Source organism: Oncorhynchus mykiss, chromosome 11, assembly GCF_013265735.2.
Source record: "Oncorhynchus mykiss isolate Arlee chromosome 11, USDA_OmykA_1.1, whole genome shotgun sequence".
Classification (NCBI taxonomy): domain Eukaryota; kingdom Metazoa; phylum Chordata; class Actinopteri; order Salmoniformes; family Salmonidae; genus Oncorhynchus; species Oncorhynchus mykiss.
This window is the reverse complement of record NC_048575.1, coordinates 57,169,402-57,193,802: the sequence shown is the minus strand read 5'-3', so window position 1 is coordinate 57,193,802 and position 24,401 is coordinate 57,169,402. Positions and strand designations below refer to the sequence as shown.

The 24,401-nt window shown below is 40.7% G+C and overlaps 1 protein-coding gene across 5 annotated transcripts in view; it reads right to left on the bottom strand.

Annotated features, from left to right (window-relative positions):
• LOC110536043 (transcription factor 7-like 1-A) overlaps positions 1–19,507 on the bottom strand; it is a 46,903-nt gene extending 27,396 nt beyond the window's left edge. For 2 of the 5 annotated variants that reach the window (XM_036935881.1, XM_021621555.2), the window contains exons 1-3: positions 18,550–19,507; positions 18,309–18,381; positions 18,076–18,203 (exon numbers count right to left, since the gene is read on the bottom strand). Coding sequence is in view for 4 of the 5 variants with exons in the window: in XM_021621555.2 (XP_021477230.1) it covers positions 18,076–18,203; positions 18,309–18,381; positions 18,550–18,735 (387 nt within the window). In the remaining variant the exon portion in view is untranslated. The remainder of the gene's footprint in view (positions 1–18,075; positions 18,204–18,308; positions 18,382–18,549) is intronic. The other 3 variants (XM_021621552.2, XM_021621554.2, XM_021621553.2) reach the window with 3 other exon arrangements.
• Positions 19,508–24,401: the final 4,894 nt, after the last annotated feature.

Sequence of the window (24,401 nt, the reverse complement as noted above, 5' to 3'; positions counted from 1 at the left end):
AAACAATGTATAATTAGAGCCACAAGAAAATAATGTGTCTGGCAGGAGGCTCACTTTCTCATTCAAAGAGAGTAGGCAGTCACGCTGTTACACTCAATTATTTGAAGTCAATTATGTGGTATCTGGTTTCAATTGTGATAGACTACCCTGGTAAACTCAGTATTAATGCGGTCCAATGTCAAGCCATGCTACACTTTTAACGGAGGAGACATTGTCAGCCTTTCACGTAATTTCCCCTGGCACCGTTTGTCCAGTAACACAACATTTTATTGTTTGGGGAGCAGCCTACTTTCATTGAAATGCACAGCCATAAACCTCTGTAATTAACTCCAGAACTAGTTGTGACTAACAGTGGTTGGCTGGATGTTTAATGTAAAGCTCAAGAGAGAAATCAAATTAACTCTCTCTCTATGTGTGTGTGTGTGTGTGTGTGTGTGTGAGCTAAAAAAGTGCAATATCTACACAAATGACATCAATGAAACCTGCATTTTTCATTTATACACAAACACAAATGTACTGACAGAGACAGCATGGGTTACCAACATAATAGAGTGTGTGGTGCCAGCCAAGCAGGTTATGATGCGATAATAAGTCCACCATACACCCCCACACAACAGGGTAAATACCTCTACACAATAATCACTTCTAAACTGAGGTAGAAACAAAAAATACACTTTTTCCAGAAAATGTAGATAAATATTTACACATCTGGGTAAATTTGATCTTAAACGAGGACAAGTCTGCCAACTTTTATATAACTCCTCAGACCAGCTGACACAGGCAGGAGGCCATGAAGCATCTTTGAGAAAAAGTCAGTATAAAAAGAGGAGTGGTTAGGTGGGGTGCTGGGGAGAAGGAGAGAGAAAAAGGGCCTAAATTAAACACATTTGTTTCTGCTCTCACATACCACAAGTCTTATGAAAACAGAGGGTTGATTGTGTTCACTCTGCAGCCCCCCCCCCCCCCCCTTCCCTGCCCCGAGCACCAGCCCCTCCCCCCACACACAGCTGCCTGCAGATGCCTCCTGTGTTTGCACTGAGAGTAGGCACAAATCTCAGGGCCTGAAGTCTCAGCCCTGCCTCATCTCAGTTTTACTGCCTGACACCCCTCTCACCCCACTGCTAACCTAGTCTCTCTCTGACACACACACTGTGGGTATGCATGCCTGAACTTGCAGCCAGAGTTAAGTTGTTCAAGTTTAATATGGCAGCATTTTGGACTTTTAAAAAAAACATTCACATAAAAATGAGTAATCAAACAAAGTCAGCCCTTATTGCTGATTCACCTTTTTAGAGATCAAAATGTGTAAAAATGCACCAAACAAAGGAAACAAATATTCAAATGTTCACTAGTACAAACATATATAAAATGACACTTTCCAAAGAAAGTGACATTTCTGAAGAATTTAGGCCAATGGAAATCACCCTGCCTGTCCCCTGCCTGACAGTCCCGATTCCAGAAACATCAATCTTTAGGAGGGACACGGAGCAAAACGAGCCTGGGTCATAAGGTCCTCTACCTCTTCAAGGTTCACCAAGTCGTCAGAGCAAAACAACGGAGTAGTAAGCATATGCAAGGAACCTTCCCCTTCCTGAGCACACAAGAACCGCTCAGTCCCTGTCAACACTCAGGAAAAACCTCTGGAACAAATACTTTCCGGAGTGTTTGGCGAAAAAGGGAGGAGAATGAAATTCAGTGAGCTTAAAGAAAGAAAAAAAATCTTTACGGATAATAAATGCCATGTCAAATTAAATCAAATGATCTGTATCTGAAAGGGATTATAGGAAGTACCAAAAGGCACAATGCTAGCCAAGAGTCCTGATGAATGCCAATGATATCATGGAGATTTTCATGATATCAGGGAGAATGGGGGCCACTAAATGTCAATGGAATGACATTGAATCAGAGTTGGGGTCAATACCATTTACGTTCCAGTCAATTCAGAAAGTGAACCAAACTCCAACTAAAAAGCATTCAAGAGAATTGGAATTTTAGTGTACTTCCGGAATTGACTGAAGTTAAATGAAATTGACCCCAACCCTGATAGAAATCCATACACCAACTCATGGTTAACCTTGCCAATTTCAAAAAAATATTCCAGTCTTTGCATATTACTATCATTCAACCTGAATACATTCTTATGAGAGGGGAAAGGTGATTATGACCAGGGGCTGCAGCAAATATCAGATTCCCAGGCAGGGGCAGAGCTAAGGGGAGGCCCCTATCAATTACACTGAGTGTTCAGGAAAGCGGAGCCAAGACCATGCTGCCACAGACCTACCTGAACACCAACCACTCTCCACAAATCACCAATCACCACTAGAAATACTGCGTATACTGTTCAGCTCGCATAGTAGTTTTGTTGAGATTGGAGAAAAAAAATATTTATATCTTGATATAGTCTTTCCTAAAAACAAAACAATTCTCTCCCACTTCACAATGCAACAACTTCTTCCAAATCCAAAGTGCTCACTCCTGCAAACAATTAGAGATGACCTGAGCACTGTAAGCTGTGTGTGTCAGATAGAGAGGGGGAGAAGGAGCTGATGGAGGAACGAAGGGGGAGAGAAGGGAGAGGGGTGCTTGTGCACAATTACAGCAGGGATTTATGGCCTGAGAAACAATTTATAAATCACAGCGCCTGAGCTAATGTGATCCAGATTGCTCGCCATGCAGCTGCAATTTTGGTCTGTGTGAAACTGCATAATAAACCTGACTGGAGGTCATTTGTTGGGTGGTGGTGGGGCGGAGAGAGACTGGAGTTGTGGGTGGGGGCTAACGAGGGTGAGGTCTTTGGCTCGCAAACTCTGGAGGTGTTTTGGACAAACATGCTGGGAGTCTTATATGTTGGGTGGGAAGTTTTGCTGAGGTGCAAAACAGGATTGTTGATCTTGACAGATGCTCGAGACGAAGTGTTCTTGCGTAAACCTCACAATGACTTTTCACATGCAAATAATAAGTCAGACGTTTATAAAAAGCTCAGTAAATCAAAATGCCATTTTGTATTGCGATGAAAGGTAATTGAAGGAGAGCAGCAAAGCAGGCCTCTAGCAAAAAAACTAATCTTGTCTTTGAACAAATCATATTTATACAATGGTACTAGCCTAGCTTGCAATAAGACGCTATATTCATGTCTCAGGCACAAGTTCTAAGCCAATGTCATTGCACCCATGTGAAAGAATTTAGCCACCATAATCAAATCAATGAATTAGACCTGAAAATGAATTTTAGATTGTGATGAGAAAAAAAGAATAGTGTGGCTTTTCCCCCTCTCTTTTCATATCTTAGGGCTGGTGTGAAAAAGGGAACGGATGTGCTCAGTGAACCCGGGGCTTTGGTGACCACTCAGCAAACTGGCCCTGAACCTTGACCTCTCACCCTTCACCCTGGGGTGCAAACAAAGCTCTGAGTGACATCTGAAACAGGAGACCCTATGGGGAGAGAGTGTCTGGACAGGGCTGAACTGACCCATTAACTCTGCTGATAAGACTTAGTGCCTTTTTTGTTGTTTTATGTCTTAAACCATGGGGTAGCACACAGCTCAATCAAAATAACGAAGCAAGCAACTAATTTGAGGTTAAAGTCTTCATCTCATTTATTTGCCAACGCCTCCATATTATACGAAAACAAACAAAAACTGTTCCCTAATGAACGACTTCACCCGCCTGACGCCAAGCTTAGCTGTGATTACCAACAACAAGCAGGAGGGGGGTTCCATGGAGCTAGCGTTAATACATGTTTAACGAGGGGCTTTGCTAAACCCAGATTAATATGAATTATAGCAAAGGAGGAGGTGGGAGAACAGAATAACATGGCAAAACACATTACTGAAAAATACAATAAAAGATGAAACAAACAATTCCCAGTCTGTTTATAAGGAGCTCACTGAAGATTATTCACCACTCTTCCAAAAGGTTTCAACACAATAGCTCATGTAAATAGCCTTCTAGCATTAGCATGATGTAAACAAAAACACTGGGGAAAGTTGGAGAATATGGCGTATAGAAGAGATGTGAGCCTTGGTCTCCAGAATGCTTAAAGCCACTGTAGTATTTAAATCAGGCAAGGAGGGAGGAAGACTGGGTGAAGGCAGCATTCTGTAGCTCAGCTGTGAGGCTCTAAGCCGTTGCCCTAGGGTCTTTGTCCTGCCTTTCAGGGCAGGTCTGAGGTAGTCAAAGACCCTATTCATGAACAGCGCTCCCCCTGCCAACACCCATACAGCCCCAGTCAACTCAGCCCACAGCTATAGAGCCTTTCCATTTCACACGAGAATCAGACTTGCCCCCAAAGCCTGCTTCAGGGATTTCCAATAGCAGGCCTTTCCAGCCCATGTACAAATCAAACAAAAGGATTCCTTGGACTATTCCATGTCATATAGGCTTGATTAGAGCTATTTTTTAAATGTAGCTAGCTGGTCTGACTATGCAGCAAATAAGTCATTCACATTTGTAAGGATTTTGTATCAAAGCATGTCAATTGATGAGGGATTATGCCAGTGGAGGTGTAGAGGGGTGTGCATCCCAAAGAGTCGGCCATATTGCAACTGAACATAGAGACCCCACACTATATGTTTTTTAGAACACATTTCAAGTCTTATTCTTTAGTATACCATTGATCAATCATGCTAGTGGGACAACCATTTAAAAATTCTGAAAACATATTTGAAGACAAATATGGAAAAGTGTCAAATGAAGGAATCACAAGGACAATCCAAGGCAGAAGGAAAAATCCCAGTATCACTTGAAACCGATGCTTTAGGATCTCAGCTGGAGTTCGTCGGTGTGTAGAACAGTGCATCATGGTTTTAAATATGCCATGAAAGGCCATAAAACCACAAATCAAACTATGAAAAGCTGTAAAAAAAAATGTTTTAAAAAAAATTAAGAATATATACATACATAAAATATACACACATCTCATCTGACTAACTGGATCCATAAGTCTAGGTGGAGACAACGAAGCTACACATTTCAGATTACTTGAGTCTTCGCTTTGGCTTTAATCAAATTTGACGCTCTGTAGAACATTGTGACTCCTTAACAAGTACAATTGGTTTACAGGGGTTATGTGGAGGTAGCTAAAGTGCACCCAGGGGCAATAGAGAATTGCATGTTAGGACATCATCCACATCAACAAGCTGAATGATAACTAAATAACCATTTCCGTTATGGCGTTACACCGAAAGCTCTGTCAGCATCCATCAGCTGTGCTCCTAGGACAGACTGTCACAATGTGCAGAGCTGGTGGTCCAAAACTGCTGTTCCACCTATATGCCTTATCCCAGAGCAACCTTGGTTTTTTATTTAACCCACCTGGAAGACCAGGTGTGTTGAATTTAGGCAATCACTGAACTGATCAATTAGCACAGTTGGTCAGGTGTGGGGCCTAGTTGGACCAAAATCCTGCAGTACCTGCGACACTCCAGGAACAGGGTTGCCTACCCCTGCCTTATCCTAAGAACCTTGTCTGGGGAAGATGCAACACTTTCAAACATGAACACTCATATTTCTGACAAATGTTTTGAAGTGTCATGTAATCACCTAGGTATGTACAATTTATAACCGAGGAACACTTATGTATGCCCAAGAAAACACATTTTCATCCATCTGTGTTAATGTGGCATCTAGGACCTTTCTGTAGCATGAATGCAGGTGCAATGTGCTGTCTCGACATCCCTTATCAGGAGACTTGAGCCGGGACGAGCAGTGCAAAGCCACAGCACCGTTATGGGGATTTGCTTTTCTGGAAGGAGACAAACTGATTTACAACTTCAACAAGAAGAGCAGCTGCTCCGCTCACTAAACTCATCCTGGAAAGATACCCATTCATGTATTTTTATAAACTGGGTGGTTCAAGTCCTGACTGCTGATTGGCTGAAAGTCGTGGGATATCAGACCAAATGCCACAGGTATGACAAAACATGTATTTTTACTGCTCTCATTACATTGGTAATCAGTTTATAATAGCAATAAGGCATGCATTGGGTTGTGCCTAAGAGAAGCCCATAGCTGTGGTATATTGGCCATATAGCACACCCCTTCAGGCATTATACAGTGGAGCAAAAAAGTATTTAGTCAGCCACCAATTGTGCAAGTTCTCCCATTTAAAAATGAGAGGCCTGTAATTTATCATAGGTACACTTCAACTATGACAGACAAAATGAGAAGAAAAAAAACCAGAAAATCACATTGTAGGATTTTTTTATGAATTTATTTGCAAATTGTGGTGGAAAATAAGTATTTGGTCAATAACAAAAGTTTCTCAATACTTTGTCATTGCCAACAAAGGGTATATAACAGAGGTCAAACGTTTTCTGTAAGTCTTCACAAGGTTTTCACACACTGTTGCTGTTATTTTGGCCCATTCCTCCATGCAGATCTCCTCTAGAGCAGTGATGTTTTGGGGCTGTTGCTGGGCAACACGGACTTTCAACTCCCTCCAAAGATTTCCTATGGGGTTGAGATCTGGAGACTTGCTAGGCCACTCCAGGACCTTAATGCTTCTTACGAAGCCACTCCGTTGCCCGGGCGGTGTGTTTGGGATCATTGTCATGCTGAAAGACCCAGCCACGTTTCATCTTCAATGCCCTTGCTGATGGAAGGTTTTCACTCAAAATCTCACGATACATGACCCCATTCATTCTTTCCTTTACAAGGATCAGTCGTCCTGGTACCTTTGCAGAAAAACAGCCCCAAAGCATGATGTTTCCACCCCCATGCTTCACAGTAGGTATGGTGTTATTTGGATGCAACTCAGCATTCTTTGTCCTCCAAACACGACAAGTTGAGTTTTTACCAAAAAGTTATATTTTGGTTTCATCTGACCATATGACATTCTCCCAATCTTCTTCTGGATCATCCAAATGCTCTCTAGCAAACTTCAGACGGGCCTGGACATGTACTGGCTTAAGCAGGGGGACACGTCTGGCACTGCAGGATTTGAGTCCCTGGCGGGATAGTGTGTTACTGATAGTAGGCTTTGTTACTTTGGTCCCAGCTTTCTGCAGGTCATTCACTAGGTCCCCCTGTGTGGTTCTGAGATTTTTGCTCACTGTTCTTGTGATCATTTTGACCCCACGGGGTGAGATCTTGCGTGGAGCCCCAGATCGAGGGAGATTATCAGTGGTCTTGTATGTCTTCCATTTCCTAATAATTGCTCCCACAGTTGATTTCTTCAAACCAAGCTGCTTACCTATTGCAGATTCAGAACCTACCTGTAGTTACTATACTTACTGTACCCTGCGTTCTTGGAAGTAAAGATTGCAGAGTAGACCCAGAGAAAGCATTTCCATGGCCTTCATATGAACTTAGGTGAAACCAGATTAATATCTGAGTACCAAGGAATCTAGAACTGTACGATCTGATAGTATCATGCAGCTGTCTGATTGGCCTGCAAGGGAAGGGCAATGCATTCTGGTCCACAGCAGAGTAGTGCTCTGTGGGGGAGAGAATCCCTCAGATAAGAGGGCCTCAAGGTCTGGAAGCTGGCCGACCTCAGGATAACAACCAAAAGAATAGAAAGGCCCATATCTACCCCAGTTTATGCTCCCACCACCACCACATCTCATCAACAATCTCTCCTCTTCCCTTCTCAGCTCCCTCTGTCTCCTGCAGAGCTTAAATTAAAACCAGCTGTTTGGAATACCATACTGATGAAAACCTATTCAGATTTTTTTCTTCCTGCTGTACAATCAGTTTTTATAGCGTGGAGTGAGGACTTTAGTGTACACTTTAAGAGAGCTAACGTTACTTAATGTGCTATAAAATGGGGCTCCACGACATGAGGACCACATACAGAAGGAATCCCAAAGCCCTGAGTAGTGGTGCCGTCACTGTGTCCCATCCCCATCCATCAGCCAGGGCCCAATCACCTGGGAGGCAGATTGATTACCCAGACCCCTTGATAAAACCAGGGAGCCAAACTCCCTCCTAAACGGAGGCTTACTCCTAATACCGGAGACCATAGACATTAGTGAGCATGAGACATGCTGGCATTAACATGATATATTATCCAGCCTCCACAACCTCCTGCTCATGTCATGACAACCATTTTGTTTTCAATACAATTAACAGCTGTATGGCCTTGCTAGGAGCTCCATTGTTTAGGGGAGGATTCCACATATCACGATGGTGGTGTCATGGCTTAGCCCTTACCTCCATGCCGAAGTTGACAAGTTTGTCTCCGAGACTCAAATTGCATTGCTTCTACCTTAGCTCATCTGGCTCTCTGAGCCCCATGACGGCCCATCCCGAATACGCTAGAAAAATAAGAGCATCTGCTAACAGAGTGCTGTCCATGTACACCACACAGCCTGTGGTATGTTGAGAGCTCTTTTCCCTTTAGGCATGGGGGAGGTCAGGAAACTGCCTTCACAGTGACAGTGTTGAAGTTATATTATGTGGACTGAGTGGCATACAGGCATACATGATCCACACTCTGATGTCCTGAAACCTGCTGCTGGGGTTTAAATTGATAGTTCGAGATTTTTTTTTTATCTACTTCCCCAGAAGCAGATAAACTTGTGGATACCATTTGTCTCTGCATTCAGTGTGAAGAAAGTTCCCAACTTGCGTTAGCACAATAAAATGGAAGTTTATGGGAAGCTGTTCCTGTAGACTGCCAGTCATTGCACCAACGCTAGTTAACATTTGCTCGCAAAACTACCTCAAACTTGGTTCATACTGGACAGAGGAGTTCAGCTGACTCCGGGCAGTAGATAAAGGGCTTCAGAGCCAAAATCCCGAACTATCCCTTTACTGATCCGCAACATTACATTGACTCAAGCCATTGACACATCTCACCTTTTAAATGTGATAAACACTTACTTGCTACACTTATTCAGTCGATCCACAGACCACACCGTCATTTACCATGTGTGCGCTTGGGTGGTCTGTTTTTTGGAACAATGCACATCTTTTGGTTAACCCGTTACCGCAACGGTCCATGCATTTCTAGACTCCCAAATAGCAAAATTCACAAAGGGGCGATAGCAGAGATTCTTGTTGTCTTCTCACGTTGGAAAGATTACCAGCACTGTACACTTATTTTAAAGAAAACCTACTGCATATTTAAATAATAACTACATGTAATGAAAGTGTAGTTGTTTTTTTTAACATTACCTTGCTACTCCGCTAGCAGCTTGCAAGCTAGCTGGCTAAAAACAGCAAGCAAGCTAGCCTTTTATCTTAGCACATCTCCCCCATGTGAAATAATATGCCCTGGAAAATATTATTATACTTGCCAGTGTAACCTACATCATCCCAGTTTGATATTTTTGTATTTAATTAGGCAAGTCAGTTCGATTAGCCTTCGAGTCGGCCCAACGCTCTAACCACTAGGCTACCTGCCGGCCCTGCTATGCTGCTTGAATGCATCAGATAAAAATACAGCACATAGTTACAGCTGTTTTTACCCTTTCAAAATAGCCTACAATCATGTAATTATTGCTTCTAAACTAGGGGGGGGTTCTATTAAGGCTATAATGTTGCTTGGTTTATTGTTTTAAAACAGTCGCTGAGATTATAATTTGGTTATCAATGCAAAATAGACTGCCAGTTTGATGCATATAGATCCGATCAATGAACCAAGCGAGTTGGTTCAGCCTCATCTTCACCACACTGCCCCTACCCGAAGGAAGGAATAATGCGATGCAAAATTTGAGTGCCGTATGCAGGCCTACGTACTACAAGAGGCCGCCCATTTTGTGATGAAAAACGACATGCATGTAATGCGCTACGATCTAAGGTGCCTGTCAACCAGCTCCTTACTTACACCTGTAAAAGTAGGCACAGTGAGTTTGTGTTATATATATATATATATATATATATATATATATATATATATATGTGTGTGTGTGTGTGTGTGTATATATATATATTTTTTTTTTTTTACAAACATGTTATTTCTACATACTGTATCAAGTAAAACAGACACTATCAATGTGGATTTGAAAGGTATTCATGCTTTGGCTGGCAGATCTATCAAGTTCAACAAAAAGTAGTCCCGATTTTTTTCATGAAGAAAAGTACTGTACCACATCTGAAACTCTGAAGTAGTTCTGGCCAGACCTAATGGATGTGAAAAACACATATCTGGGATAAATAAATTGATAAAAACACATTTGCACACATATTCATCTTGGCACTTCAAAGGGATTCATTGATGTCACAGAACGTAGGGAGTCTGTGGCTGAGGGGGGGGGGGGGGGGGGGGTTATCCTTTCCTCAAAGGGTGCTGAGATGCTCCTGATGGGCCCTGCTCTTGAGAAGCCAGCGAGTGCTATAAACAGAATTTCTAATGGCAGGCGGGAGGGTTGGTGGGTAGGTGGTGAGCTAGCAGGAGAGGGGTGGCGGATGGAATTGAAGCCAGCTCATGCTTTTCCACAGAGACCAAAGAGGGAGGAATAGAAACCAGGACTGGCACCATTTCACACACACTTCAATACAAGTGCTGTTATGAACTGTACATGAACAACCCTGAGTCTGAAAGATGAAATACAGAGAAATATCCCTCCTCCCAGAGACACCGGAAAAGAGGTAGGCTGAGATTCTAGAGCAATGACCTAAGTAGCATCTTCACCACTTCATGAAGTAATCAGTAGAAATGTTAATGCCAAAACAAATGCAAATGCCTCATATCTCAAGTGTAAAACCAAGTTCCTATAGTGTTAAAAGTGGTTTGTACTCTTTTCATTCAATTACTATAGAAGGGGTGGGTACGCCTACTAGAGAAAGGTTTTCATACAGACTTTAGGACATGCAGTGCCTTCAGAAAGTATCCGAATCCCTTGACTTTTTACACATTTTGTTGTGTTACAGCCTGATTTTAAAATGCATTACATTGAGATTTGGTGTCACTGGCCTACATGTCAAAGTGGAATTATGTTTAGACATTTTTTACAAATGAATTACAAATGAAAGGCTGAAATGTCTTGAGTCAATAAGTACTCAACCCTTTTGTTATGGCAAACCTAAATAAGTTCAGTCGTAAAACTTTGCTTAACAAGTCACATAATAAGTTGCATGGACTCACTGTGTGCAATAGTGTTTAACATGATTTTTTAATGACTACCTCATCTCTGTACCCCACACATACAATTATCTGTAAGTGAAATTCATGCACAGATTCAACCAAAGACAAGGGAGGTTATCCATTTTCTCGCAAAGGGCACATATTGGTATATAGTTACAAATAAAAAAAAAACAGACATTCAATATCCCTTTGAGCATGGTGAAGTTACTACAAAGATACAGGTGTCCTTCCTTACTCTGTCACCAGAGAGGAAGGAGAGGGCTGCAGGTAGCCTAGTGGTTAGTGTTGGGCCAGTAACCAAAAGGTTGCTGGATCGAATCCCCGAGCTTTCATGGTAAAAATGTCACTGTCCCTGAACAAAGTGGTTAATCCACTGTAGGCTGTCATTGTAAATAAGAATGTGTTCTTAACTGATTATATAAAAAAATAAAGTTAAATAAAATAAGAAATAGGAATCCGCTCAGGGATTTCACCACGAGGGTGACGGTGACGGTGACTTGAAAACAGTTACAGAGTTGAATGGCTGTGATAGGAGGAAACTGAGGATGGATCAACAACATGGTAGTTACTCCATAATACTAACCTAATTGAGCTTTCCACACAATTCAGGTGTGAAAAGCCCTTAGAGTCTTACCCAGAAAGACTCACAGCTGTAATCACTGCCAAAGGTGTTTCAACAAAGTATTGACTCAGGGGTGTGAATACTTATGTAAATGAGGTATTTCATTTTCAATACATTTGAAAAAATGTCTAAAAACTTGTTCATTATGGGGGAGATGGGTGAAAAATATATTTAATCCATTTTGAATTCAGACTGTAAATGTGGAATAAGTCAAGGGGTATGAATACTTTCTGAAGGCACTATCAGAACTTTAATCTGGGTTACAGCTGGATATTAAAAAGTGTTAGTAGAACACGGTTACACAGAACCTTATTTTCCTTTAGTTTAGCCAAATAAACTTGTAGGACATTTCATTTACCCATTGCAAGCAGTAAGCCCACTTATGACAAATACTGTATACCATTTTAGAGGCGAGATGTTTGCAGGCCTTGACGTTCCTGAGGGCGCATGCAATCTTTTTTAATCGAAATGCTGCCACTAAATTGATGTAGATGTGTTTGCCTTTGAAGAAGAAAAAATCCTTTCCAAAACATAAACCTAGTCCAAAATGTTGCTCTGTTTACACAGTCCTTGGTTAAAAAAATATTTGCAAGCTTACATCGAGATTACTTTCAGCAGTCGCACACAGCATCGAGGCTTGTCAGAATGAGAGCTCTGGACACTGTTCCCTCTGTAGCAGAGCACAGACAGAACCTCCCCTGCTGCTCTCCTCACCACACCCCTCCATCTCCACCATTGGGACTGCAAGGTGAGTGGAAAAGGCAGTGTTCTACCTGATTAAAAGACAACTCCACACAAAATGCCACACTTCCGACTTACCCCCACACCAGTTTGTTGCCAGTGTTTTGTGTTAATGTCAACTCTAGTGTAATTGTGTTTCCATAGCTAGGCCTGACAGTGAGACTTGTGAAGAGCAGAATCAACATCCTCTGCATAATCAAATCAGTTGCTTTGTGAGAAGGTGTTAAAGTTCATAGTTAGACATTGTTATGTAAATGGTGGCTGAAAAGTACCAGTGGCCTGTCTGGCTTTGGCCCCAGGTGAAAAACTGGTCCGCCGGAGCCATGGCCCAGTGAGACATGGGTGCCAGCCCCCGTAGATGGAAACAGAAAAGTCTGAGCCTTTTGGGTAAAACACTGACGTAAATCCTCAGTGGAAATGCGCCAGAATACTGTTTGCTTATACAAGGTGAGGCCCTTTTATTCAACAAGACAATGTCACTGTTTACTTTTCTTTGTCTACATATTTTTAAGCACCAAAAAGACTGGAAAAGGGAAGACGTCAGAGAGGCATGCAATTGTAGTACTGACATGTTCAGACATTGTAGCAGCACATTCACGCCCTGATTGACTAGCACACATGCATTTGATTCAGTTGTATCCAGGTGACTTTAGCCTACCTGACAGACTGCACACACAAGAGATAATTCACTGTTTACTGATACAACATTGTAAAAAGGGAGTCTCTTTAAAATAAAAAAAAAATAAAAAATCTTGACTGGAATAGAATAGGGCCAATAAACATTAGTGTTTTGAACAATTCCCCCAGCACTCTTCACTGAGAGTTCCTAATCACAGCCATCTACAATAGGCCTAAAAAAACAACACTGACAGTCTACCTCACAGGGGGAAGCCTTCTTGGCCCTCACCCATGACAAAAGTCTGGTGAAACATCTTTCCAAAAGCAAAGTTCCTCCTGAACTCTCAGCGGATTACAGCGGAATTTCAGCTCAGAACAGCCACTAAATCAGTTATGCTTCACCCTCTAGAGATTTGTGTTGTGCTGAGCCAAAGTGTCTTACATTGCTCATGATAGGGTTGTCATATGCACATTCTAACGTTGTGCCTCAAAACAATAGACATACCATACTAGATGAAACCAGAAACACTGGACTCGGGTGTAAAAACAAGGCGTAACTCTACAGAAAGCATGCAGGTCTCTTGAGAAAAGCCTAAGAATAACGCTTATTCAGCTGTTACGGTTTACTTCATCTGGGTATTACATTACTTCTAGAAACATGGAATATCAATTGATTGAAAATACCCACCTATTGTCCTAGAAATACATATTTGAGTCATTTAAAGACCATCACATAGCTTGCAATTATTTTATCCAGTTACGGGGAGGCCAGAAGGGGGAGTTGTTGACAGTATTGTTCAAGAGAGAGAATGTACCATGGGGAGAAAAAGTAAGACTTCCCTAACAGTCTCACCTAAAAGTGAGATGCAAAATTGGCAAGGCAGAGTTGTTGAAGCATCTCTACTGGTCCTATGGTTGTGTTTCCGTTCCCTTTTCTGATCCACAGGTATTCTGAACTTCTGAACTGAGTTGTATTCTTATTCCTGATATACATCTTTAAAAACAGACACTGCAGGCCAAATCCATTGTTGTTGTTGTTTATTTTTTATGTAGTAACTGTTCAGAGCTGGAGAGCAACATATTTTCAACACCAGACTACTGTATGAAACAACTTTCCCCCCCCTTTGGAATTAAAACTTGAAATCTGCAGCTTGAGGGCTATTAGGTATTCTGTTTGAGAGGCTTAACTTTTATGCCCTTCATTTATATACATAGGAGAGGACCAATCTGGAGCAATGATGTCAAAGTCAACAAGACAAAGTTTTGGTATGAGCCTGTATAGAGATCTCAATCACAGTCTCCAGCTAACGAACCAATTAGGAAACATTGCAGGTATGTAAACAGAGCAAATGTTACTGTGGAACTCATTAGTTTAACAAACTTGTGTACCCAATGTTTGAGCAGAGACCAATGACCAAGTATTTGCCATTAAATGCAGCTGTATCCAACTCGGCATACCAATTTTAAAAACTATCATTGTAGGCTAAAAAGATTATAAATTCAATATCAGATTATTCAAAGTCAGAGCATTTTCTACTAAATCCCAGGCAGTGAGTTTTATTCAGCTCCATATGGCAATACCAGTAAACCAGTCACAGTTTAAGACTACTTGTTCAGTAAATATCCAGAGTATTCCAGCCAGCCATTGTCTCAATGTGGCTTCTCTACCATGGTGGTGCTCTTTGACAGAGCGGGTTCAACATGGCCCATTAACCTGATTCTTTCCTCCCCCTATAGTTTGGGGGAGCTCCAAAAGTATTGGGACAGTGACACATTTGTTGTTGTTTTGGCCCTGTACTCCAACACTTTGGATTTTGAAATGATACATACATAGTCCCCCCCCATTTTAGAGGATCAAATGTATTGGGACCTCATTTACCTTTATTTAACTAGGCAAGTCAGTTAAGAACAAATTCTTATTTTCAATGACGGCCTAGGAACAGTGGGTTAACTGCCTGTACAGTATGTGTATTAAAGTATTCAAACGTTTGGTATCTGGTCCCATACTCCTACCAAGCAATGATTACATCAGGTTTGTGACAAAAAAAACTTGTTGGATACATTTGCTGTTTGTTTTGGTTTCAGATTATTTTGTGCCCAATGGAAATTAATGGTAAATATTATATTGTGTCTTTTTGGAGTCACTTTCATTGTAAATAAGAATTGAATACGTTTTTACATTAATGTGGATGCTACAGATGCACACATATCAAAATGCTAACCTCACCCGTTATTGTAACGGTGAGAGGCTAGCATGTCTTTGGCATATAATATGTGTCTGTATCTTTCTAACTCATCATTATTTATGATTAATTCAGGACTATCCATAATCATAGTAGCATCCACATTTATGTAGAATTGTTCAGAAACACACGATTCTTATTTACAATAGAATTGACTCCAAAATAGCACAATACATTATTTAGCATTCATTTCTACTGGGCACAAAATAATCTGAAACAACTAAAACAAGCAGCGAATGCATCCAACAAGTTTGTAGTCACAAGCTTGATGTAATCCTTGCAAGCTAGAAATATGGGACCAAATACTAAACTTTTGACTACTTTAATAGACAGTGAATTTTTCCCCAATACTTTTGGTCCTCTAAAATGGGTAGACTATGTGCAAAAAGTGCACCTCATTACCTCATAGTCATAGCATCATTTAAAATCCAAAGTACTAGTGTACAGAGCCAAAACAACAAGTGTGACTGTCCAAATCCTTTTGGAGCTCACTGTAGCTCCAGCATTGGTACACTTAAAGGGAATGTGGATCCCTCCCTAAAGCAACTGAAATTGAGAAAGAAAACCGACAGCCCTCCCGACTCACTTTTTGTTTAGGAGTTTTTTTCCCTTCTTTTTCTGAACAAAATCAAAACCATGGTGGGAGGTAGCGCTCTGGGTCCCAGCATGCTTTGTGAGGGGTCATGGAGGAACAACATGAGGTCAAGACAGGGTTTACCAAAATGTTATCATTTCCCTCACTCAACATAATAAATAGGATATTTATGCTAAAATACTAAGTCAATTTTCTGTATCTGGAATTGGTTTTCGTTGTAAATAACATTAGTATTTGGGGTCTGGCACATTTACAAAAAACACCCAGAAAAAACTATTTCACTGACCATGGATATGTTTAACATTTTGGTAAACTTGCACACAAAAGACAAAGGGAGGAGAAAGGAAGGAAAAATATCCAGAAGGAAGCAACAAGAGGGGAAATATTGTATATTTGTCCATACAATTAATATTATTGTGATGTGAGTGAGGTGCATGGATTGCTTGCAAAAACATGGATCATACAAAATGTTCTAAACAAAATGGTCTTAATTTTAAACAACTTTTCATCTCATTGCCAAATTCCAGATATGAATCCACAAAAATTATTAAAATGATAATTTTGGTTCCTTCGATCTAAGATTAAGGCAAACATCTGAATGTATCCAGAAAATTTTCAAAAAGGGACATATGAGTGAAAGTACAAGCAGAAAACACAGGCCTTCTACTTAAACTACTATTTTATTTTGACTATTCATAAAAAAAATTAAAAAACATGACTTGAGGAACAAACAAATATCTCCACAGTGGTATGAACCTTGTGTGTAGAGAGTAGCCATTTAGTTAATGAGCCCCAATGGAGACCTCCAATGAAGCCATCAAGCGCCTGCTCAGAATAACAATGGTCAACTAACGCCTCACTAATTGAATGGAAGGTCCATGGAGGAAGGGAGAGTTGGTTTGAAACAGTGAAAAGGAGACAGAAAAAAAGCAGATAAAGGAAGGGGGTTATTGCTTTTCAGTGAAATGCTTCACTGGTCCCATCCAAATCACTCGCTTTTGGGGCTGAGAGAAGGATTGTGGGATGGAAATGCTCTTAACAACAACAGTATTTTATTAGGTGGTGTTTCAGGGAAGTTTATGCTAGCCACATTGTTTTTTAGTTGATTTGATGCACAGAAAGGATATTTTCTTTAACTGTTAATTATATACAACGGATAACAATATCTACATGAAATGCATACAGAAATCTGAAGTGTGTACATAATTCTTCCCTATAAGCAGGCCTCGTAATAGTGTATTAGATTAGTGCACACTGTTTTTCCATAATATGCCACACAACCTGCTATATATTGTGGTATATGGAAAATAGATTTGTGGCAAATAATGTCATTACAGTAGGCATCATTTTCTTTGGGGGGGGGGGGGGGGGGGGTGACACTTTCTAAATCATGGGCATATGATTTTGGGTAAATAACTGGTCTAAAGCTAATGCTGACATGACAGTTAATTGAAGAAAACAGGGGCATTCAGCAAGATAGCTTATGGGACACTACTGTGACCTACTGCATCTTGTTTTGATCAGGTATTTAAACTGCAACATCTGATGCCATGTGCATCAAGTGTCTAAGAGTACAGGTATCATGCACCCATAAATTATTGCCAAGGTTTGTTTTATGCAAATTGTTGAATTTGGGCTCTAAGGAACATTGAATGGGCTTGAAACTTATGGATCTCAATGTAGTATGTACTTAGTTCTGGAGTCTGATGAGTTTTGCTGATAACTACTTTATTGAGGAAAAGTGTAATTACTATGCCTGCGATATGTGGTTGTCCCACCTATCTTCAGACGAACGCACAAACTGTAAGTCACTCCGGATAAGAACGTCTGCTCAGTGACTGAAATGTAACAAGTTGTTGCTAACCAGGCCAGTGCCACAGCTTCAGTTGAAGAATCACATTTACAAAATGACGATACTGCTCATATCTATCATATCATATATACGTGTCCTCCTCTAAATAAATAGATCAATGTCTTGATTAATCATGGACTTCATGAGAATTGGAAATTGAGTCTAAATTGGCAGTTAGTATCCTACAGAAGGCTGACGGGGGAAAATCCCCAAAGAACAAAGAACTAGTTACTCCTTGAGAGGCCACACTAAGGGAATATGGCGGTCTGGTTATGCAGAATTAACTTTTACGCATGCCTTCAGTGGACAGCAGATGCAGATTAGTGGCAACACTGAAGAGTAACTTTTGCTGGACTTTGTTATGGCCACTCACCGTTCTTGCGCTAGGGGACAGGGCCCCATTGGATAGGTAGGGGTTGGTAAGATCTGGGATCATGAAAATCGGGTACCCAGGATAATGGGGACTCTTGAAAAAGCCACCATCTTGCTGTCTTCTGAATGCTGTAGGGACAGAGCATGGAAGTCAATATAGAAAAAGGGACATCACTGTAAAGGTAATGCATTAAACATATATTAAGCAACAGCATTGCAAGAGGTAGTTTTTACCTTCACTAAAGTAATCCCTGGTTTTCTCGTAACTGTCTAAATCTGGTCTTGGTTGAGGGCGCCTCTCTGCTTGCTGATAAGGACAGAGGCACACACAGAACAAGAAGGGAAAACATGTTATTGTAGGCTCGTCTATTTCAGCAATACGTTCATACCAGAAAAATATTGTTTGAAATGTGATGTATGTGGCCTATTTAGGACAAGCTGTTCAGTAGATCACCCTTCACTGCAACGTCCTTACCTCGGAGTCTGATGAGCTACTGTTGTTTTCCGATTCGTTTACTAAAGAAGACTTCAGATCATCCAAATCCCTCTCGGCTGATACATTTTCGGATATTTTTTCCTCTTGCTCCCCTTCATCTTTGAATGATATCATTTCATCATTCGCCCCTAAATCATCGCCGCCGCCTCCGTTAAGTTGTGGCATTTTGTGGATAAAAAAGTTTCTCCCTGATAAAGTTGGCAAGAAGGCGCGATCGCTCCAACAATCCGAAATAGTCAATTTGCAAAGAAGAAAAGTCCAGTTTGCGCAGTAGTATAAACAACACTGACAGTGTGAAAACAAATGCCACGTTTTCACATCTCCATTTTGATATACTGAATCTCCCACTTTTCCATGATGATGAGCTCCAATAATCCACCAAATACAACTGTTTTAATTTCGGCGTCAATATCCGGATAAAACAATTTCGCAAAGTATCTTCTTCACTCTTCCCAGTCGGTTACCTGTAGCCCACTCTCCCTCTGTATGGGTGCTGAAGAATGCAACTTCGATATTCTTCCTGAAACGCACACAGGCAAACAAACTGGGTACGAACCAATTGAAATTGAAGACTGACGTCCAATTTCACCTCCTAAAATCCATCCATACGTGAGTTACAATTCGACAGACAAAATATGTCTTATTATAAGCATGGAACTCGAACCACATCTATTGCTTTTTTTCTCAGGTCACTCTCTCGTTAGTAAATATAGTTTCGACCAAAACTATATTTAGTTCGAGGAAGTTTACCTTGTTATAACTAACCTTCGTAAGTTCAAAACATGAACTGAAATTATATCCGGTGCAAAATCGATATTTTCGGGTAGGTCGACCGAGGTGTTTCCCTCCACATTAGCTGACGGGGAATGCGCTCAAAAACTACTTGGTTGTTCAAGTGGAAGTAAAAGCGCAGCCTGTTCAGAATGCAGAGGAGGAGTTAGCAGAGAAAAACGACACTTAATTTATCATGTAAACGGGGAATGCTTAAAGGAACAGTTTGACCATATTATACATGACAAAGTTACCATTCAGATTGAAATAGTATCCTGTTGTTTCAACATCAGTAAGATATCGATGGTTATGTGACTAACAATTCTTCCAAGATCTATGACAATGTTATAGGTATTTCACTTTAATTTAGACCTTTAAAATGACAGTTTATTAGGCCTAGCTACATGCCTACAATCCATTTAGTTGTATCTTATTTATTATGCTAATTATTCTATGAAATAAATAAAGTAATATTCATAAACGTTTGTTCTAGGGTGCACTTACTGACAGAATTTGGCAGAGAGAGTGAAGTTGGACTTTCTATCAAGAAAACCAAATATTATGGAATTTCTCTAGGAGGGTATAATAACTCCTATTATAATAGCCTATGCAGTAATCTTTAGAAATACTTAATCCTCCAACAACAGTGTATATATTTTCTTTGTGCTGCTGTGTCCAGAAGAAGCAGCACTGTCTTTCATCCTTGTGTGTTCCCATGCAGCCCTATCTCCCGTCCAAGCTGTGAACCCAGCAGCAGCCATGCTGCCTACAGCCATGTGATAATGACAGGCTCAGTAAAAGAGTCTTAATTACACGCTGCCATGCTAAATGTGTGTTGGTGTGTGTTCTTGGAACAATGCACTTGGAAAGGCAAGGCCCAGCATCATGGGGATAAACATGGTCTGTTTGCAGGGCTTTAGGTTTGGCTTGGTAATAAAAATCCTCTCACTATATGAGGTTGGATCCCCAGCCCTCCCACCCAGACAGGACTGTCCTGGTCATATCACTAACATTGCCTGCTTGATGCCCTCTGCATTGAGTTGGGGCTTTTGGATGTACCATTGAGAGGAATCTACATGTGTTTTGTGATGTTGACTAATGAAGACGCAGCTAACGACTGGAACGAGCTGTAACAAACACTCAAACCGGACAGTTTTATCTCAATCTCTTCATTTAAAGACTCAATCATGGACACTTACTGACAGTTGTGGCTGCTTTGCGTGATGTATTGTTGTCTCTACCTTCTTGCCATGTGTGCTGTTGGCTGTGCCCAATAATGTTTGTACCATGTTGTGTTGCTACCATGTTGTGTTGCTAACATGTTGTTGTCATGTTGTGTTGCTACCATGCTGTGTTGTCATGTGTTGCTGCCTTGCTATGTTGTTGTCTTATAGGTCTCTTTTTATGTAGTGTTGTCTCTCTTGTCGTGATGTGTGTTTTGTCCTATATTTATATTTTACATTTTTAATCCCAGCCCCCGTCCTCGCAGGAGGCCTTTTGGTAGGCCGTCATTGTAAATAAGAATTTGTTCTTAACTGACTTGCCTAGTTAAATAAAAAATAAATATTGAGGGATTTTGCCTGCTGCAGCTAATATAAGTAGTAGCAATATATATATATATATTTTAAATGTAACTAGGCAAGTCAGTTAAGAACAAATGCTTATTTACAATTACGGCGTACCCTGGCGGTGCTGGGCCAATTGTGCACCACCCTATGGGACTCCCAATCACAGCCGGATGTGATGCAGCCTGAATTTGAACCAGGGACTGCAGTGCTGCCTCTTGCACTGAGATGCAGTGTCTTAGACCGCTGCGCCACTCGGGAACCCAATACATTTTTACTGAAATTATTCTACTAATCTTATATATTTCCAACGAGTTGTGCTATATTCCCAAAGATCCCAGATAAATATGTTTTTTAAATTGTAATTCAAGATAAAAACGCACCCCCCTTCGATCATCATCTATTATGAATCAGGAATAGCTGTCACTGTTACTTGTACATCAGATCAGATCAGTTCAGAGAATGTGGCAAAGAAGAAAAATAGTCAAATGATTGCTATTAGGGGGATACCTGTCACTGTGCATGAATGTTATAGCATCTACCTGCCACAGGCAATCTTTACCTAACCCACATTCTTCTGTGACAAAAAAATACAGCCCTGGAAATTGTGCATCTTTCTAGGCTGAGCATGACATATTGGTGTGGCCTAGTGCATGAAAATGCATAGCTGATCAATTCTGTTATATCAATAACAACAAATGTACAACTGTGAAACTGAAGCTTACCAAGGAAAACTTTATATATTCAAGCCATTTTTTCCCTGCATGGAATCTATCTATTGATCTGTACTGAAAACATAAATTGTGAAGTGTCAGTGAGGATTGGTATAAATGTTACAACGATTACAACAACTGTCATGATCATTTAGTTGAAGTCAGAAGTAATTTGCCCTGATCTGATGCGCATAATGAATGATTCATAGTAAACAGATCGACAATATTATTCTGTGGCACAACAGAAAATACTATATATTTTTGACTCAACCCCTCTTTCCTTCTGCTTTTCCTCTTCTTTCCTCATGTCCTCTCAAACTTCCCTCTTCATCTTTCTCACTGAAACTTCCGATTCCCTTCTCTTCTGATGCAATCTGACAGGCTTCTCTGTTTGAGAAAATCTTATTGAAGTTGTCGACCGTGTGTCGGCTAGCAGAGGTTTGATTGACAATCCAGCAGGGTCTCCAAGGGCCTCATTAGAGTCCCACTCCCCCTGTATGTATGTGTGTGTGTGTGTGTGTGTGTGTGTGTCCATGGGCATGTGTGTGTGATCGAGCAAGAGATATAGTGTGTGAGATTGTGTATGTGTTTTGCAAGTGCATAACATCTCACTATGAAGTGCATGTATGTGGATCATGAACAATAGACCCAGCTTAAAGTTCCTCACACAGGTGCATTTTTGCCCCAATGCCTACATCTTAGTGTCTTCCCCTACTGCCGCATACCCAGCACATAATACAAAACCTTTCCCTCATGATGCGTAGAAAACTCTTGCACTATTGTATTTCCAAATGGATAACCTAACCATAACCGCAATAGTTACTCCCACGATTGTTGGTGCTTACACAACTTTTCAGGTGTTAATTACCTTACACAAGTCCATTATCATGAAGATACTTACAGGACAAATTATAATGTTCTTTGTTTCAAACAATTATTTTAAAGGATTTTTGATTTCTAATCACTGAAGGGCACCTTGCATCACATTACATATTAGTCCTTCCAGTGGTGTGTGTTTGTGCGTGTCCCAATACACATAATTAACTTAATTCACACACCACACACTTAAAAAATAATTTATTCAATCAAATATTAGATGATAACCTTAGAAAATGTATTACAATTACATATATTTGAGGTTTTAGCTCTTCCTGAACCAAAAATCTCCAACACACGAACACTTCTAATGCATGCATCAATGACACTGAGTACTACTGCTGTTGTACATTTAAGAACCAACAGCAGCACACTGCAACATGGCACTTATAAGATGAAGTGAAAACTCAAGGGAGTATACAGAAAATTAATTACTAATACAGTAGTGTTTCGTCAATACGTATTTTTCTTGAAGACAATTGCAGTCTGTTTTACCCATTATAGCACTTCTACAGTTGATTACAGGATCTCTATCTCTTCTAAATATCCACTCCTATCATATCATTCTATCATTTTCTCCATGTCTCCCTTGTTGATAGGGATTTGTTTTAACTGGGAGCTGATGAGGGGTCAGGAGAGATGCGAACCACCACAATCTTAGCCGGAGGGCAGATCGACTAGGGGCCAGAAAATGTATTCAGAGGGTGCTGTCCCTGCATCTGCCTTACTTTGAAGTGGCTCTCTCAACTCTGGCTGAGAGAGAGGGAGAAAGAAAGAGAGAGCGGGAGAGAGAGGGATACTCAAGGTCATTCTTTCATGTTTTGCCAAGCTTCGCTCAATCAGTTTCCCATCAAAGTAATGCTTAATTCAGAGCTAATTCCAGCCTCCTAGTCACGAATTTGCCTCACTGTTGTCTAGGTGTTAGGGGTGCTATTTTCTGTGCTCTGCTCTGCAGTGCTATGTTGAACACATGGCCTGCAGAGCCCATCTACTCACTGTGTCATGTATGTGTTGCTGGATAGAGACATGTCAGACTCCACACTGGCTGTCCCCTTCTGTCACAGTCAACCCTTACAGGTTCAAGTTTTACTCCACTGTCCACAAGTTAAAAGCTTGATCCACATATAACACATGTGCTGTTTTATTACCCTCAGGCCCATTCAGTGTCACAAATGTAACAACAAAGCCAGTGGATATAACTACTGATATAACTGGTTTCACAGGTGGAAGAAGAATACGTTTATATTTTCTGTCACACTGATCATTGATCTACTTCAGAACATATACATTCTCTCCTTAAGTGGGATTTTTCCATAATACCTTTATTGTTATTCAAAGAACTTCTTTATGACAGTTGTTGCCGGAAGTTACTCAGGCACCCAATGTATAATCTTCTCTCTGTTATTCAGAGAGAATGTTTTCTGATGTTTTGTTGATTGACAGGGCTACCCACAATCCTACTGCCATGTCCCCATGTTTATATAGTTGTCTCTCTCCCCCTCCTATCTCTCCTCCACACACATCAGTCAGACTTTTAGTGAGAGTGCCTCATGCAATCATGCATTTTATTAAATTACACCATATCCGTTTTTCTCGAAAGAAAGACCTATTTTTCAAGCTGGTGGGGCGTGCGTGCTATTTAAGACTGCATGAGGACACTATATTAGGTGACAGTTTTCACTGCCCATAGGGTGTAACTGAAACACTAAACTATGCAGAGAAGAGAACATTTTAAAAAGTGTTTTAGCATGCTATTCCTCCTTCTGTTTCTCTTTAGAGTTGTATTTCACTTAAAGTATTCATTTGCAAAAAGCTGTATTTTTCAAGTTACAGTATCCACAGGTGTCAATTCTCACACACACAATTCACATTATCTCTGTCTAAATTCAGTGAATCTTAACACTGT